At 50.2% G+C, this 16,844-nt stretch overlaps 2 protein-coding genes across 5 annotated transcripts in view; both read right to left on the bottom strand.

Annotated features, from left to right (window-relative positions):
* The window catches only part of Bcl2l11 (BCL2 like 11), a 34,797-nt gene extending 22,094 nt beyond the window's left edge, over nt 1-12,703 (bottom strand). The window contains exons 1-3 of one of the 4 annotated variants that reach the window (XM_021155557.3): nt 10,910-11,119; nt 9,963-10,099; nt 9,705-9,794 (exon numbers count right to left, since the gene is read on the bottom strand). In XM_021155557.3, the coding sequence (XP_021011216.2) occupies nt 9,705-9,794; nt 9,963-10,099; nt 10,910-11,118 (436 nt within the window). In that variant the 5' untranslated portion in view covers nt 11,119. Of the gene's footprint in view, nt 1-9,704; nt 10,100-10,909; nt 11,120-12,476 lie in introns of those variants that run through there. The other 3 variants (XM_021155556.3, XM_085834276.1, XM_085834275.1) reach the window with 3 other exon arrangements.
* Nucleotides 12,704-14,888: 2,185 nt separating this feature from the next.
* Acoxl (acyl-CoA oxidase like) overlaps nt 14,889-16,844 on the bottom strand; it is a 291,722-nt gene continuing 289,766 nt past the window's right edge. Inside the window, 1 exon segment of the mRNA XM_021179280.3 lies at nt 14,889-15,711. Within this exon segment, the coding sequence (XP_021034939.1) occupies nt 15,523-15,711 (189 nt within the window). The 3' untranslated portion in view covers nt 14,889-15,522.

The raw sequence follows: 16,844 nt of genomic DNA on the forward strand, positions 1-16,844 counted from the left end.
AAAAACCTAAAACCAATATCCTGTCCTAGCCAGACAGCACATGTCATGATTTACTTCATTAATCAAAAGTACCACGTAGGGATCCTTTAAACACAAGGGCTGCAGCTGTAGCATACGGAGACAGTCCTAATCGAGTGAGCCTACGACCCTTGGTTCCACCCCTGGACCACAAGTACGGCCTGGACTGAAGACACAGCTCAGCGGGAGGATACCTACCCACTTGGCATGAGTGAGGCCTGGGGTTGAGATCCTTGCTGGTAGCTCACACAGACAACCCCAAATACTAGGAAAGCCTGGACTACAGGGTGTGTTTGAGGCAAACCTGAGCTATGTATGGAAAGTCTAACCCCAAGACGAACATCCAACCCCCCCCTATACATCAACACACTTAAAGACTCCAGAAACAAAGGATTCAAAAGCCCCAAGTTACTACCTATCAGTAACTATAAATTGCTTCTAGACAAAAATCATATTGGGCCGAGGGTGAGGGAAGCTAAGAATTCACACTATAAAATAAAGACTCCTGGGTTTTCAGAGTTAACTATGGCTTCCTGTATGTAACTTAAAACCAGTGGCAGAAAACAAGCAACAATAGTTTCCCCTAAATTCATGTACGGTTTCAATCATGTTTTTATCCCAGTGACAACAGAGACCAAGACACCGGCTGACAACAAGGGTCAACCAGCATCTGCAAGTCACCCCTGAGCTTTTTTTTTTCCTTTTTTGTTTTTTCTTCTAATGAAGGCCTTAGTTACAAACTTAGCATTTATAATAGCCATATACAAACTGAAGCAGTAATTCAACACAGATGTACGGTCGTCGCGGGTAACTCGCTGTGAGGACAGACAACGAAAACTTCCCACTTAACACAGGCAGCTGCTTCCTTTATACCCATCTTGTGGGAAGAAAAGAATAAGCCTTCTACCTTAATTCCAGACACTGCTTTGCATAACTGCAAAGACAATCACTGTGCTTGGACAGTTAATGGTTTAAATGTCTGTCTCAGCTGGGCTTTGAGACTCTTCCCCCAGACAACCCCAGAAGCATATTAGACACATCCAGGCTGAAGGTGACACCTTTCCGCGAAGAGACACAACACAGGCCAATGCCAGCCAGTCCCGTACCAACAAACAACGAGGACGCCGCTGACGTCGTAGGAAGAACTAAACTAAACGCTGCTGTCAAAGAAAGCTTGCCAATTCTTGTGGTGACAGAGGGAGTAGCCAAGTTCCTTCACCGCTGACCTGACGGGCCAACTTTGCGACACTAGTCTGAGGGAGGTTGCAGAGAAACAGGTCCAAAGTATACAGATGTAACAAAACTGCGCTCCATGCCCCGCCTCTGTACAGGTGACTTCTCAGTTGGGAAAACACCAGAATGAAATAAAGATCAAAGTTAAGAGTGAAATTTATAACCACGATTAATAGGTTCGTTCTGATTACAAATACTGGCTATGGTGACTGCAGGTGCAGGAAGACATGGAAAACGGCTGTCATCTCTGTGAGTTTATGGTGACAGTCCACTCATCTGCGCAAGCTCCTGACATGCCTCTCCGCTCGCCCACAAAGGCAGGGCAGACACAGCTGCTGGCAGCTCTGTTGCACAAGACTCATGACCCAAGCAAGACAGTTCGAGGACATTCTGAAAAAAGTCCCCGGTGTAATGGGACAGTGGAGCGTTGCTCTCCTGTGCTCCGACCACTGAGTGGCCTCCACACCCTCCTAAGTCAGGTAAGGGCTCCAGTTACCTTTCATGATAATGGGAGTATCATAGCGGAAGGACCAAGACTCCATGGAGGTGGGGTCACAGGCTAAAACTTTCTACCACTAAATTTCATCACAGGACCAGCACGGGAAGAGCGTGGACACAAAGCTAACCCTTAGCCCTTGCATTGTCTAGGCCAGACTTTCAGCTGAGAACCCACAGAGCTAAAACCCAAGGGCAAGTGCGAGGTGACAGCCACGAGGCACATCATACAGGACAGCACGGGCTCTTCCTGAACAGTCAATCTTTTCCTTTAAGTCACTAAGCTGCTTCGAATCCACACACTAGTTTAAGTAAAACCAAAGTTTATATTCTCATATACCCTTAACATCATCTTCCTCCTAACCTCATTGTCACTATTTTGTGCTAAGAAATTTCTCAAGGATACAAAAGAAATGAACCCCACTATCTGTGGGGCTGGGGAACAAATCCAGGGCCTTAGACTTGATGACAAGTGTTATCCCACTGAGCCCCAAGAAACTCTCTTGCGTTTTCTCTAGCACCGTTATGCTATAGAAAAGTAACGTTTAGCACGGCCTGTACAGCCTGTATTCTTCATATACAAGCATTCCCAAAGGTCAAACAGACCCTTCCCCTTTTTAAGACAGCACAATGGTTAAAAACACTTGCTGCTCTTATTTACAGAAGCCTAGGTTGAGTTCCCAGCACCCACATCAGGCAGCTCATAGCTGTCTGCACCTGCCATTTCTGGGGATCCAATGCTCTCTTCACACACACACACACACACACACACACACACACACACACACACACACATTACAGGCAAAAAAAAAATCTTTAAAAACTCTCAAATATCTCATTTATTCTTAAATTGCTTATATTTAGATCTTTTAGGAATAAGAACGGGGAAACTACACTCCATACCTGAAAGTATAATCTATTGATCGGCCAGGGGTGGGGTCTCAAGACAGCTGACAGCTGAAAACTGTTAAGTGTTCACCCTGTTTCAACTTAACATGTACACTCATCCTGAGCTGAAATGGTTTTTATTATTTTTCAGTTTCAGCTTCAAACCCACTTTCATTCCTAAAGATGCAGAGCTAAGCCCAAGCATACCAAGTAGACTGTACTGTGCAGAGGGCCAGGCAGCAGCGCCAATGACTGTAAGGCAAGGTTTTGTCATTAGACACCGCACTCCCTAGTTTTTACATTAGGAAAAGGCAGAAAACAAAACAGACACTTCATGCCCACACCACACACATGAGCCGTGCCTCTAACTGGCTGTGGCATCAACTGTGAGCCCAAATCTCTCTCTCTCTCTCTCTCTCTCTCTCACACACACACACACACACACACACACACACACACACACGAGCCAGAAGGACACGGGCTCTAAGGGGAGACGAGTCACCAGTGCCCGCCCTCTCTTGTCCGGTTGGCAAAAGGCCAGGGCAACAACAGGAGGAGCCCGCATCCCTTTATCACCAACATCAATCGGGGGACAGGCCACAGCTCTCCGAAGAAACAAGGGGCTCTGATTTGGACAAAAGTCAGAGTTAGAGAAAGCAAAGTGAAGTCAGGGCTTCCCACAGACACCAGGGACTTCAGACTCATCCTAAGTTAACACTCGGAGACCAAAGAGGCCTGGCCTCTTAGAGACCTAGGTTCAGCTTGCCATTAAGTAGATGCTGTTTTATGCTGTGAATGCTGGGTTTGCCCAGCATGGGAAAGCCTCATCTGGAAGGGTTAGAAACTTCCTATAGCAACTCCAAGCTAAGGACTGCTCCTCACCTCGCAGGATACAGGGGAAGGAGGCATTTTTTAAAGTCTTGACTGCTCAGACAGTGGGCCTTCCAGGGATAAAAAACATACCCCTTGCTTTGAAAAGCTGTTCCAGAACACTGACCCGCAGGGGAAAGTGCTTCTCCGCTTCTGTCTTGAGACTGTTCTTTTCAAAATACACATTTCTGAACTCTAGTCAAATTTCTGCCACAAATGGTCCGTCTCCAGCAGGTGGCCTAGGCTCAGCCCCAAAGCAGGCAGAGCCGGTGTGGGTAGGGTTTCCAGATGTCCCTCCACGGTCCAAAGATTTGCCAGAAAAGCCAAGGTTCCCCTCAGGGTGATGTTCAGGTCCATCAGCAGACCTGCAGCAGGTTCACACTTCCCTTCCCACCCTATTGAAGCGAGTTTTTAGAAAATATTTTCCCTTTTTGCTTGTTTACTCTGGAACCAGAGGGCTTCTGAATTACACAGTGTGACATTCCCACGACCACACGGTTCCCTGTGAGTGGGTTCCGGAAGGGCTGGTCTTTTCCACAGATGTCGGTCAGTAGAGAACACTGCATATCAGCCATGCCTATGATCAGCTGGGACACTTCCTGGGAGGCAAGGAGAAGTGCTGAGTTCCTTACTAGGTGCCTCCTGTCTGCTGGGTTATTCTCAAGCTCCCACAGCACGTAGAGAATGCAGGTCCTCACTGGATGGAAGAGAAAACTGGAGCTCAAATAGACTTGCCAGATGCACAGTGGCCCTTGGGTCAGCTGAGGAGCAGCCAAGATTCCGCCCAGACTTGCTCTGAGTGGTTGTACAAGGCTGCAGAGAGAGGTGACCAAGGCAGGCAGCTGACAGGGTTCCATGGGCTGGAGATGTTCCATTCACAGTATACACATACAGGCAGCCCTCAAAGGAATTGATAGGGGGACAGTGTCCCTGGAAGAACCTCTAATACAGGCTGCAGCGAGGTGTTGCTTCACCAGCAGCAAGAGTCTAACACAGGGAGACATGCATACCCAGTGACAGGCTGCTGCAGATGCCTGAAACAAAGGTTACAGCGCCAGATGTGCAGTAGACACTATTATAGTTATCCAGGTGATTTTTTATTTTATTTTATTTCCTTCAGTAGTAAAAAGTCACACATCTGTATCTGTACTACTTACAGTTAAGCACAGTTTCTTCTTCCTTTTAGTCCTAAGAACTTCTTCAGAACCAAACTTGCTATTAACAAGTCTGTCATCTTTTAAAAGAACAAGCCAGGGCATGTCCCTCAGGCTGTCTTATTCTCATCCTCTCCTCTCTCTCTCTCTCTCTCTCTCTCTCTCTCTCTCTCTCTCTCTCTCTCTCTCTCTCTGTGTGTGTGTATAGCACCATCGCTTCTCCAGTACATCTCTTCTATCTTAGAATCCAATCACACACAACTATAAGACTTGGGATTCTCTTTAATAAATGCCCCAAGGGACATTATCTATTTTGAAATTAGACCGGGTTATCCACACATACAGGAAGCAACAGAGAACAGCCTGAGGCTACACCACTCGTCACACAGGGCAAGTGAGAGAAGTGACAGGCAGTGTGGTTATGAAAAAGAGGATTGTAGCTAAATTTCTAATCTCTTTCTTTTTTAGTTTTTTTGAGATAGGATTTCTGTGTATACAGTCCTGGCTGTCCAAGAACTGCCCCTGTAGACCAGGATGGCCTCAAACTCAGAGATCCACCTGCCTCTGCCTCCTGGGATTAAAGGTGTGCACCACCACTCTCAGCTGCTAAATCTCTTTTAATGTTATCCCACGCAGACAATAGCAAAACACAAGGAAGAGAGGTGATTTCTAAAATCCTGAATTCTCTGTAGCCAATCAAGTTAACCTTAGTCTAAATTGATGTTCCATAGCCACCAAATGGTCAGTATTAAAATGTGGGTCCCCTGGGAGTGCTAAGTGCCTTCAGAGACACCATAACCTTTCCCCTACTGATGACACCGTGGGGATGCTGCTGTTGGGACAAGCAGCTTTTCAGACACCAGATCTACCTGACCTTAGATTCTCAGCCTCTGGAGTTGTGAGCCACCACTGAGCCAAGCAACCTGGAATTGTCACGACATCTAAACAGAGTAAGAAAACCCACCAACAACAAACAAGACCTAGGTGACAGATACAGACCTGTTCCCCGGGGGAGGAGCAGCTCCATCGCCAGGCCCTCCTCCTTGAATGTAAGAGACCACTCACACTGCAAAGCACAGGAAAATGGGAAGGAGGACAGGGGAGGGCTTCAGGGTTCTCAGCAGACTCTGGGGCAGTTACCTAGTCTTCTCACTGTCTCCAGAGCCCAGGCAGGTTGCTCAGAGGCCTCTATCTGGGAAGCCCCAATAGGCAGGAAGAGAATTCACCAGCAACTGTCTGTTCTCACCAAGGGGGGGGCCTCAGGGAAAGGATGACTGAACACAGAAACCAACTAGGAAGACCAAGGGTGCTCTGATATCACCAAGAGACACTCTGGGCTGAGTGTCAGGTCTCTGGCAGAAGCACAGTGGCACATGTCTGTCACCTCAGCATCTGGGGGGCGGAGTCAGGAGAATCAGAAGATCAAGCACCAAGCACACCTTTGGCTACACAGTAAGTTCAAAGCTACCCTGGGCTACATGAGGCCCTGTCTCAACCCCTCAAAACTGCTTTTTCATAGTTCCTTCTGGAAATAAGAGGGAATATTTCTCAACCCATTCAGGCCTTTCTATAGAAAGCAAACAGCACTAACACACACCTTTCAAGGTATAAAAATAATAAAATATTCAATTGAATCCATCATTGTACACAAATTATGTTTTGCCCAAGTAGAATTTATCCCGGGCATATAAGAGCACTTAACAGTGTTTGAACACTGTACCACACCATGCCAACAGGCTAATAGAATCATGGTACAAACATTTCATTAAAACCTAACTCTGAAAATTCTCAGGAACTTAGGAGTTTGGTTAAAATATCCTAATCTTAATAAAGATTATAAACAAAAATAAAGATAAATAAACAAGTATCCCCAAATACCTATAACTAATCTAGTTAATGATTTTACTCTCTCTCTAAGCAGAGAACGATCCTTCAGACAACCTTTATCACTTCTATCCAACAAGACCACAAGGCTCTAGTCAGTGCAATAAGGCAAGAAAAAGAAATGAGCCACCCGCTATGTGCACATGACCTGAGTGTCTATGGAGATGGCCCAAGAAATTACTTCACCTACTCATGTAAATATGTACCCGTGTTCTTGTGTCTATAATAGGGGCACACCTCCCGTGCCAACACAGATATGCTGGGAATAGATATGTGCTTTATGTGGGGTCTGAGTTCCATTCCCAACACTGTAAGAACAAAACACAACCCCATGGACAGACTCAGACAGAGCTCCACGGGTTCCAACGTCTAGGTGTTTTATGTTAGCCATGATGGCATCTGCAGGATGTCCTGCCTTTCACAGGAAGCTCACGCTCCTGAGCCGAGGCCAATTGCATAGGATGCTGAGGGATTGTAAAGATGATGGAATTCTGCTCTGCCAGTCCAAAGCTGAAGACATTCACAAACACCTCAGAGTCCCTGCTGACAGTCAATATTCATCTGCTTTGCATTTCCAAGTTCATACTGATTATGCTTCAGATGGAGAGTGTGTGCAAAGATCAACTGGTTTGAGAAACATATGTGGCATAAAAAAACACTAGAAAAGGCAGTCAGTGGGTGTGGGGAAGGTTCTCTTTTATTAAGATAATCAGCCGTTCACTAAGAAATGGTTTGGCAAGTTGATCCCCCCAAAGTATATGGAGGCTGATGTCGAGTAAAACGACTTCCAAACAGTAAACAAAATGTTCTTGCAAGATCTTTTCAAAACAGTGGGATGTGGAGGAAACTGTACCGACATCTCTAATACGGTATCTGCTTGCCAGGTATCTCCAATGAGACCCCTTCCTTCCTCACTACAGTAAAGATACAAGGACCTGGGGTTCTGCTCTGTATGAGAGTCTGCCTTAATGGGGAAAGCTTTAGGTCTAATCTCAGCACATCAGTGGAGAGGGGGACATGGTTTTTAAGGCATACTCTGTCTCCTACCGCAAATTGCCAGCGGAGAAGAAGAGCCCTTGGCTAAGCTGGACCTCTGTGCGACCAGTGGCTCATACCAATCATAAAGGCTCCTTTGTGAAAATGTATTTTGCAATAATGTATCAAAAGCAGCATTGAAGATTTCAAAAATATTAAACAAGTCCAGAAGATGAAGAGATCGCTTTTTAGCTGAGCCTAAGTAGTGTTCAGGCAGAAGTGAGATTGTGAAGGCGGTCAAAAAAGCAGCAGTGGTGGACAAAAGCTCTGAGTGTATCTAATATAATAACCTCACATCTGGCTAAGTCCTCTTATTCTGTCAGTAATTCCTTCTGCCCCACCCCACCCCACCCCACCACCCCCTCCCCAAGCAAATCTATCCAGAGCTTACGGATAGAAACCAGCTCCAGTCACTCGCTGTGTCAACTCGCGCATTAACCTTCAAGCTAACATCATCCCAGTGTACTGGAAGTGCAATCTAGTTAGCACTTCACAGCTATGACCATTAACTCTGCCTAAGAATTTAGACTGTGACCTTTAAAGCTCAGTATCAGTCATCTCAGATTATGATGAACTCCACTGTAATTAGCTTCCTAGATAGAATGGGACCCAAAAACAAAACAATTGTGACTATCGTCACATCAGAGAATGCCCTAACTCATCCACTACTCCTAGTGAACAGGAAAGGAGAAAATAGTTCCCCAGATTATTCCACCTGCAGAGACCATTCCTTAAGCTGGCAGTATTAAGACTCTAATAGCTTCCAGAGGGTTCTTAAAATGCACAGGTTTTTAAGCACTTCTACCAGGGAGCTTTGCTAACTCAGCACATGCCCATATACTGGGTGTATTTCGTGGTAGAATGAATGGTAGCAAGTGCCTGTCCAGAAGTACTTCTGAAAGCAATAGCTAGAGTAGTACACAAGACTCCCAGCTCCTTCTGTTAGGAGGGCTTAACAGTCCCCAGAGTGGTTCATAGAGGACATGTTCTTAATTGACACCATGGGCAAGTTCCTAATGTCATCTACAAGTCTGACTGGCCGGATAAATACCAAACATGATTGTGGATGATCAGGATCAAAATAAATGGTTTTTCTTTTGGTGGAGAAGCAACATGCAGAGCCATCCTTCCTTGAGGGGTGTACCAGAAATGTGCATAGCCCAAGGCACAAGCTAAGAGAGGTCTTAAGAGTCAAATCTCAGTCCACCTTTTAACAGTGACTATAGGATCTAAAGTAATTGTTAACGTTTAAAGATTGGGATATTTGACTTCAAGATCTGCTGGCCTGGTTGTGATGTGATATGGAAACACTTGTACTCCAAGAACTCACGTCCTGCAGGACATCATCAGGGGCAACTTTAATGCTGATGGGATAAACACTCTCCAAAGTGCCACTGTGCCCACCAGCTGTGTCCTCATCAGTGTACCAGGCATCGCCGGGGATATTTTGTGCCACTTGGTTAACTGGTCTGGGAGGTGTGAAGGGGAGAAGTTGTGGAAGTCGATGAGTTTGAGCAAATTTTATGCATGAAATCTCAAAATTAGGAATAGAGTTTTTAGAAAATTCTACAACTGACTTTAGCCCCTGAAATAAAAATCTACCATCTAATCTCATCCATCCATGCTAAATTAAATCCCTTGAAGCAAAAATGAGCTTAAAGGAGAATCGGGGCATAAATTCATCTTTGGGGTTCTATGTTGGCTCTGCTGTTCATCTTTGCAGAGGCTGTCTTCAGAAATGACCAAGTTGTTCAGTCACTTCCTTTTACATGCCTGGTGGTTATTAAACTATTTTATAAATCTGACGGGGTTCCTTTCCAACACGATGACATTAACATCTAAGCTTAGTGGTTAAAACCGACTGTACCTTGGTTATAAACTTTGGCTAGAAGGCCACAGATTCAAACTTTGCAACTCAGTAAGTTGATGTTTGTACATCCATAAATTCACGACACAAACTTTACAAGTTAAAAGAAAAATTGTTGAGATCTCCATACATCTTGTTTCCATCAAAATATAGAACGAATCACTTGACTGATTCTATGAGGCTTTAAATGCTCCCCACAGCCTTGAAACCGATATTCAAACAAGCATACACGAACTGCCTCTTACCCAGCTATGGCTTACCCATTGCACTGAGATAGTGGTTGAAGGCCTGGCAAGGAGGACTTGGGGTTTGTGTTGACTTGTCACAACTCATGGGTGCCGGGCTCCTGTCTGTGTCAAAAGAGAAATACCCACTGGAGGACCGGGACAGCAGAGAAGATCTTCTCACAAAGATGAAAAGTGGGGATCTGGTAGCAAAAGGGCCAGGGCTGGCCGGTGGGGCCAGCGGGCCCTGAGGGCTGCCGTGGGGGCAGCGGTCCCCTTCGCCGTCGGGATTACCTTGCTGTTCTGTCTGTAGGGAGGTAGGGGCCCCAGGCCTGAGCTGGGGAGGCCTCTCAGCGGGCTGCAATTGTCCGCCTTCTCTGTCACACTCAGAACTTACATCAGAAGGTTGCTTGGCCATTTGGTCTTTTTTTCTGCAAGGAAACAGGGGGAGGGGGGACAACAAAACGATTATCTTCAGCAAATTAAGTTTTAAAATCATTTCATCCACTCGTTAAGAATTCTAGAGTCAACCTCAGATTCTTTGTTATGTTGTTTACTTTTCTGACTATCTTCCAAGTAAGACCAAAGGGGCGCCCAAAATAATGAAGGTGTGTTTATTTTGATGCAGAGTGGAACTAAATCGGACTACCAAACAAAACAAAGTATCAGCTCCCCAGCTTGTGGAGTCAGCCTGTGCGCTCACGCACACACAAGCACAGAAGTTTTAGGAGAAGCAGCTCGTGGGACGTCTACATTTCGTGCTTTTCCTTCAGGACAAACTTGAATCAAGTCTGAAAATCCCAGCGGGCTCTCATTTCCCGGGCTCAGATGCGGCGCTGGAGCACAGGAGCGGGCGCAGATGCAGAGATTGCAGGCGGCTGGCCGCCTTCCCTGCTCCGGCCCCATTGTTTGCCGAAAATGCTGAGGGCAGCAAGTCTGGAGAAGGTTTGGCAGCGGCCGTCAGTCGTAGTAAGTGCGTCACAATAGAGTTTGTAACTCCGAGCGCAGCTCCGCCCGGGTCGAGCGCCCTCGGCCGCAAGGTCCCTCCTGCTGCCTGCCCTGCGCGCCACCCCAAACACTAAACCACTTCTCTCGAGTGCAACCTTGCCGGAATGTGCACACTTCCAAAGGGGGCCTTAAGAGACATCCCTTTGAAAGTTCCACACCTAGCTGCGCGTTCTTGGCAATACCCGGCGTAAGGCTGACTCTTTCCCTCCCCGGGCCACCATGCCGAGACTCACGTCCGCCCCTTCCCTTCCAAGCGCGGCGTGTTGCGCCGATCGAACGACCCCTGCACGTCGCCACCGAGGAGGCAAGGGAAACAAAGCCGGGTCCTGGGCTCCAGGGCCCCGCGCCTGCCCGTCCGCCCTCCGCCACGCTCCGCCGGGGAGCCGAAGGTTTCGCGCGCCGCGCCTCTGGCCCGCGCAGCACCGGCCGCCGCCGGGATCATCCTCCGCCTCCTCCCGCTCCGCCCCTAGCGCGCAGCTCCCGCCGCCGCGCGGGCACCGCCAGCCCTGCGCCCCTGGCGCCGGCTGCCAGTGCTCCCCATTGGCCCGCGCGCAGTCGCTCCCCATCGTAACCAATGGGCAGAGGCGGCGGGGGCGGCGCCTACGGGTCAGGCAGCCGAAGGCAAGGCGATTGTTGACAAACTCGCCGCCCAGCGCCGCTCAGACTGTGCGGGCCACCGCAGCTCCGGCTGGAACTTAGGGGGCCGGGCAGCTTCGCTTTGCGCCCCGCCCCACCCCTGGGCCAGGCCGGGACGGCGCGCGCTTTGCGGGAATTCCCGCCGCCAGGGCAGCGGGACATTAGAGACAAAGCGAGACACGCACCCCTCGGAGATCCGCGAGGCCACGATCGCACTCCAGGCCACTCCGAGCCAAGTCCCTAATGCCCCCGCAGTCCCCTGAAGAACTTCTCAGCAACTTCACCTGCTGTGTCCCCATGTGCTACCGAGTGCTACTGACACGAACCAAATATGAACGACCATCTCGGGTCTCGGGCATGCACATCCAGACCTCTGCCCCCACTGTTCAGTTAGCCTTCCGCAAGCAGTGCCTGCCCCGGGGGCAATAGGCTTGCGAGCTCAGGGGTCCGCCAGCCTATGCGACTGGGTCCCGGTGCAATCGGGCTAGGAGTAGTCGGCTGGCTGAGGCTTGGAATACGCGTAGCCTAAGTGGTCCTGGGGGGGGGGGGGGGTTACGGGGTTTCTTGTCTCCTGTAGATAAGGTGTTCCTCAATATCCACAGGACGGTCGCAAAAGGAACCTGGCCGCCAGGGACATTCGGAAAGGAAATTGACCACTATGGCCAAACTGGCTTGAATGGGTACAAGCAAAGTCTGGGCGCGTGTGATTTTAATACTCAAACCTCCGCAATGAACCCGCGCCAGCGAAGAGTTACGTCTACCCGCCCGCCGCTACCGCGCGGCTACTTCTCCCGGGCCGCCTGGGTCGCCGCGACGCTTCCCGGCTGGACGCACTACCAGTACCACGAAGCGGGACCTCGGCTCCAAGCCGAAACCACGCGCCCTCCTTGCCCGCGAGAGATGCCTCAGCGGCCCCTCGTGCGGCATTGCGTCCCAACCCAGTCTTCGGCTAAGTGCCCGCAGCTTCAATGCCCACAACCCTTCCCCAGAAGTGCCTTGGCACGCAGCGACCTCGACCCGACTCCCAGCGTTCGCCTCCTGCAGCCACGCGGGACAAACCAGTGCCTCCACCCGCACGTGCGACACCAGAGACAGATGAAGCCGCTGCGGCGCCTGTCTTCTATCCATCCCTAGCCTGCGCCCCGGGAGTCGCGGAGTGTTTACCTTGCGTTTCTCAGTCCGAGAATCAGAGTCAGACATTGGGTGGACGAGGGCCAGGGGAAGGGCGCCGAGGCGGTGGCGGCGGGAGCTGCGGAGGTGGTGTGAATCCAAGTGGAACACAGCTCGCAGAGCGGCTGCAGGAATCCGGTGACGGCGACGATGGCAAGGACCGCAGAGCTCCAACCAGCTGGTGACCCAGTGCCTGCGGGGAGCGAAGTGAAAGCAGCCTGCTCTTGAGACTCTGCGGTAGTTGAGCCCCCGCCCCCGCGCCCAATCACCGCGGGCTCCGCCCCCGTTTAGTCCGGCCCCGGCAAGGCGGAAGGTAAGCCCCACCCCCCACGGCCCCCAGGCCACTGGCGCGTGCAGGCTGCGACAGGTAGTAGGGAGGGTGGCCCCGCCGGCTGTCCTGCAGTTTGCGTGCGCCGCCCACCCCGGCGTGTTTACCCTAGTGTCTTGGCCTGCGGGCAGCTGCATGCACGCCCATCCTCCACTCAGAAGGTACCCGCCCCTCCCCGTCCGCCCGTGGCGGCCACCTCGCAGAGCGGAACTTAGGGGGCGCTCAGGGTACACTGCTCTGAGTCCAGCCCGGCCGCGGGCGCCAGTTGGAAGCCTCAGGAGGACCCCTGCGCCCTTGCTTTGCACAGCTTCTCAGCCCCAAACCATGAGTATTTGATTGGTGCAAGGATGAGCATTGGCCTTTGACTGTCCTTTCCTAGAATTCCTGACCTCCGGGGGACTCAGATCAGCAAGATCCTCACCCCTCTTCGTCTGTGCCTCAAGCGAGATTCTTTATCGCCGCCGCCTTCTGTCCTCTTTTAGGCTCTCCTTGGTGTTGTGTTTGTGTGTGTGTGTGCTGTTGTTGTTGTTGTGGTGGTGGTTTATATATTTTTTTCCCTGGTGCCCAATTACTTAAGAGGCAGAGGTGGTGGCGAGGACAGTTGAGAGGCAAGGGAAGCGGGAAGCTTCAGGGAGCGATGGGCGGGCACGACAAGCAGATAAAATAGGGGAATGAGAAAGTTAGCTGGAAAAGAATAACTACAAGGAAAAGGAGGGGGGCTACCAAGGAAAGACGGTTGTGCCATGAGCGGTGTTGGGAGCCTCGAAATGTTTTGGGCTCACAATGTACGCCAGGAACTGTCTATCCATCCGGTCCGCTGATGCTGGCGACCACGGAGCAGCGGAGTTCAGGCCGAGCTGGGGAAACCATAAGGGGGTCGAAAAATCCCTTGATCTTCCTAAGGCCTTTGTGATCCCAACAGAAGTCTGGAAGTCAATGGTGCCATGTGCACCCCCGCCCCCAGCCCCTTCTCTCATAGCGGCGGCCCAGAGAAGCTGCTCTGGAAATGGAACGTCCCACTCCCCACACGAGATTAAGGAAACTCTATTTAAGGGCTACCCAACCTGCATCCAGGCTGGCAGTAAGTAGGACGTAGCCTTTTCTTGCAGAACAAGTGTCGCGACCTGCCGTCCCAATCAATGTTGGGCCATCTTGGTCATTTTGGTGTTTGTATGCAGATCTAACGTCACAGTGACACAACACAGCCCCATGCTAAAGTCTAGCTTCTCAAGTGAATCCTGAGCGAGATCAAAGAAGCCATTGGTTCCCAGGGAAGCTGGGGTGTTCAAGGCAAAGCCTTGCTCTTGCTGGAGGTCAGGGGTGATCGCTACAAGAGCGCACAGGGCAGGGGCGTGGATGAAGTCAAGTACACCGCCGATCCAAGTCTGTCCTGACCAAGGTCTGTGAACTAGTACTGTGCCTTGCCACTCGCTATTCCACCCATGCAGCCCAATCTGCTGCTGCTACTCTGGGAGTCCAAAGCCAGTAACAAGTATTCTGCGCCCTCAGCGTGGAGCTAGGCGCCTCATACTTGGACTAGAAAAGAACCATACAGGGGTGGGAGGTGGGGGTGGGGAAGCGCCGGTGTTTCTTTGTAGGAGCAGGCTGCTCTGGAGTCTTCCGATTTTGCAACCCTGGACACGCTAAAAGAAAATATACAGGCACTGGGGAAAGCAACGGGTTGGGCTATGTGCTCTTATTTAGGGCTTAATTAGGAAGCGGGCCTGGAGGCGGAGGCTCTTGCATCACCAGGGAACAAGGTAGTCAGGGGAGCTTCCACCAAGTGCCTCAAGTCAGGTAGCCGCGGGCCTTTGGGCCCATTCAGCTTTTTCCGGCTGTGTCGGGAGAACTCCAGGGACCGGATTTGACAGCAGAGAAGAGCAGCGTGGGAAGGGCCAGTGGGTCACTGGTGCCTTCCTGAGGCTGCCAACGGATATGGAGGGAGGGGAGCGAGTCGATGGCTAGAGACGAGAACGAAACTGGGCAACGCCAAGTCAGAACACAAATGAGAAATTCATTTCCGCCTGTGTAATCTCTCCAAATTCCAAAATCACTTTATTCCAATTATTCCCCAGGCCAGCCAGCCCTACCTCTCTAAGCTGCGGGAGCATCTTTCTATTATTTATTAATCTTTGCATATCTATGCTTTTTTGAAGGGTTGGTAACAGTTTAGCGCTGAGGAGCGTTTGTCGCGCATGGTCATGCGGTCCGGAGATCGCCTACCTGGTGAGACTAGGGCGACTGCAGGCTCAAGCTCTCCGCTCTAGCCAGCGCATTTCCTCGCAAAGCTGGAGCAAGCCTGATTCACGAATCATCCCTCGCTGAACTTTTGCCCGAGCTTGGAGAGGGTGGAGCTTTCCTCCACCCCTTTTGCCTAAGGGTGTTTGATTTTTATGTTTTGATTTTTTTTTTTAACCCAGCGCCAGAGTTTTTCGAAGTCTCTGGGAATCTGAGTCACCACTGACAGTAGAGATCTTTGATGGCACCATGCAGTGGGCGAGATTGTCTGGGGATCCAGGGCCATGGCTGGGAGAAGTCAAGGCAAAGGCCAGAGGATAAGTCACTGTGATCCATCTATGGCTCCCTCTCCCAGACAACTTGCCCTGCTCCTCGCCAGCCTTAGCTGGACCTCCTCTGCCAGATGCCACTTTGGCCTCTGCTCCAGCTCTGGCCAAATACTTGGAAGATGGGACACTAAATTTCTCGCCTGGCTCACAGCTTGGCCAGTTGAGAGCGCGCCCCATCCCGCACGAGCGGCTGCGTGGGCGCCGGGTAGGTGGCATCGGCAGCCCCAGGGTTGGGGATTCCTGTTATTGGTGCACGGATGGTGATGTGTGGAATGTTGAAGGCAGAGATCACCTTCAGGGCGTCATCCTTCACGGACTCGCACAAATTCAGCAACTGCAAAACATGGCACAAAGGGTCAGGTCAGATGTGGGCGCGCTCAAGGAGGACTTGTCGTCTGCCCCTCAGAAGTGCAGAAAATGTGGGTTCCCCACAACACAGAAAGTTATTGTTTCTAAACAAGCTGTGACTTCTTTAAAATCTCTCAGTCTCTGACCCCCAGGTCCGGTCGAAACTTAGAGGGTTCCCCCGTCCCTAATCCCCCGGTAAGGGACTGAGGGTAGCGGCTCTTTGCTAAGATACTTCGATAACTAGAGACCTAGCTCTGAGAATTAATGCTGCCTTCTCTTCACTCTTTCCTTCTTCCCGCCCTTCCTCTCCACCTCTGGAGTGCCACCCTCTGGTGCACAGAGGCAACTGACAAGAACTTCTGACTAGATGAGCCATTGAAAAGATCTGCCTCGTCTCACCAGAAGGGTGCCAACAGAGTCTGGAAGGCAGTAAGGAGGGTCTCGGAGACTGCTGCAGACCACCAAACAAAACAAGGCTCGGCGTTAATCATTTTCCGGCCTCTCCAACTGAGCAGAATCGACGAGTGGTCCATCCACTCTGCTAGACAGTGCAGGTACCTCAGGACAGACTTCCCAGAAGAAGGGAGGGAGGTTTCAGGACAGGCTTGTGTTTCTATTTCATTTTCTATGATTTAGATGCCAGCACCGACCCACCCACTCATCCCTGCAAGAAGCCAAAATAAAGGATGATTTTTCTAGATCTGAACAAGGGCAGAGGCCTGTTTTCCTTTCCCCTAAGCAACTCCATACTGTACTCTGACATTTGAGGTCTTCGTTAAGCTCTACATGTCTTGGACTGACTGATCACAACAACCTCCAGGCTTCATAGCTTCTTCTTGTAGCTTTAAAAAACACTTTTATGGACCCAACTTTATCCTTGTGTGCTATCCATATTTTAAGATCCCCCATCTGCTCTCCCCAAAAGAGGAGGAAAAAGTGTGAAGGGGAGTGCAATTCAAGGCCCTCTTCCTTCAAAATGCACCCCACTTCCCAGTGATTTCTAATGAAAAGCTTCGTTCTTCACACACCTTGGTTAGGCACCATCAAATAAGTACTGAAATGACTTTGATCACATTTGCAAGATGCGACAAGACAGACTGTCACTAACCAAGATTTCCA

The sequence above is a fragment of the Mus caroli genome, unplaced genomic scaffold, assembly GCF_978045245.1.
Source record: "Mus caroli unplaced genomic scaffold, Mus_caroli_1 scaffold_2, whole genome shotgun sequence".
Classification (NCBI taxonomy): Eukaryota; Metazoa; Chordata; class Mammalia; order Rodentia; family Muridae; genus Mus; species Mus caroli.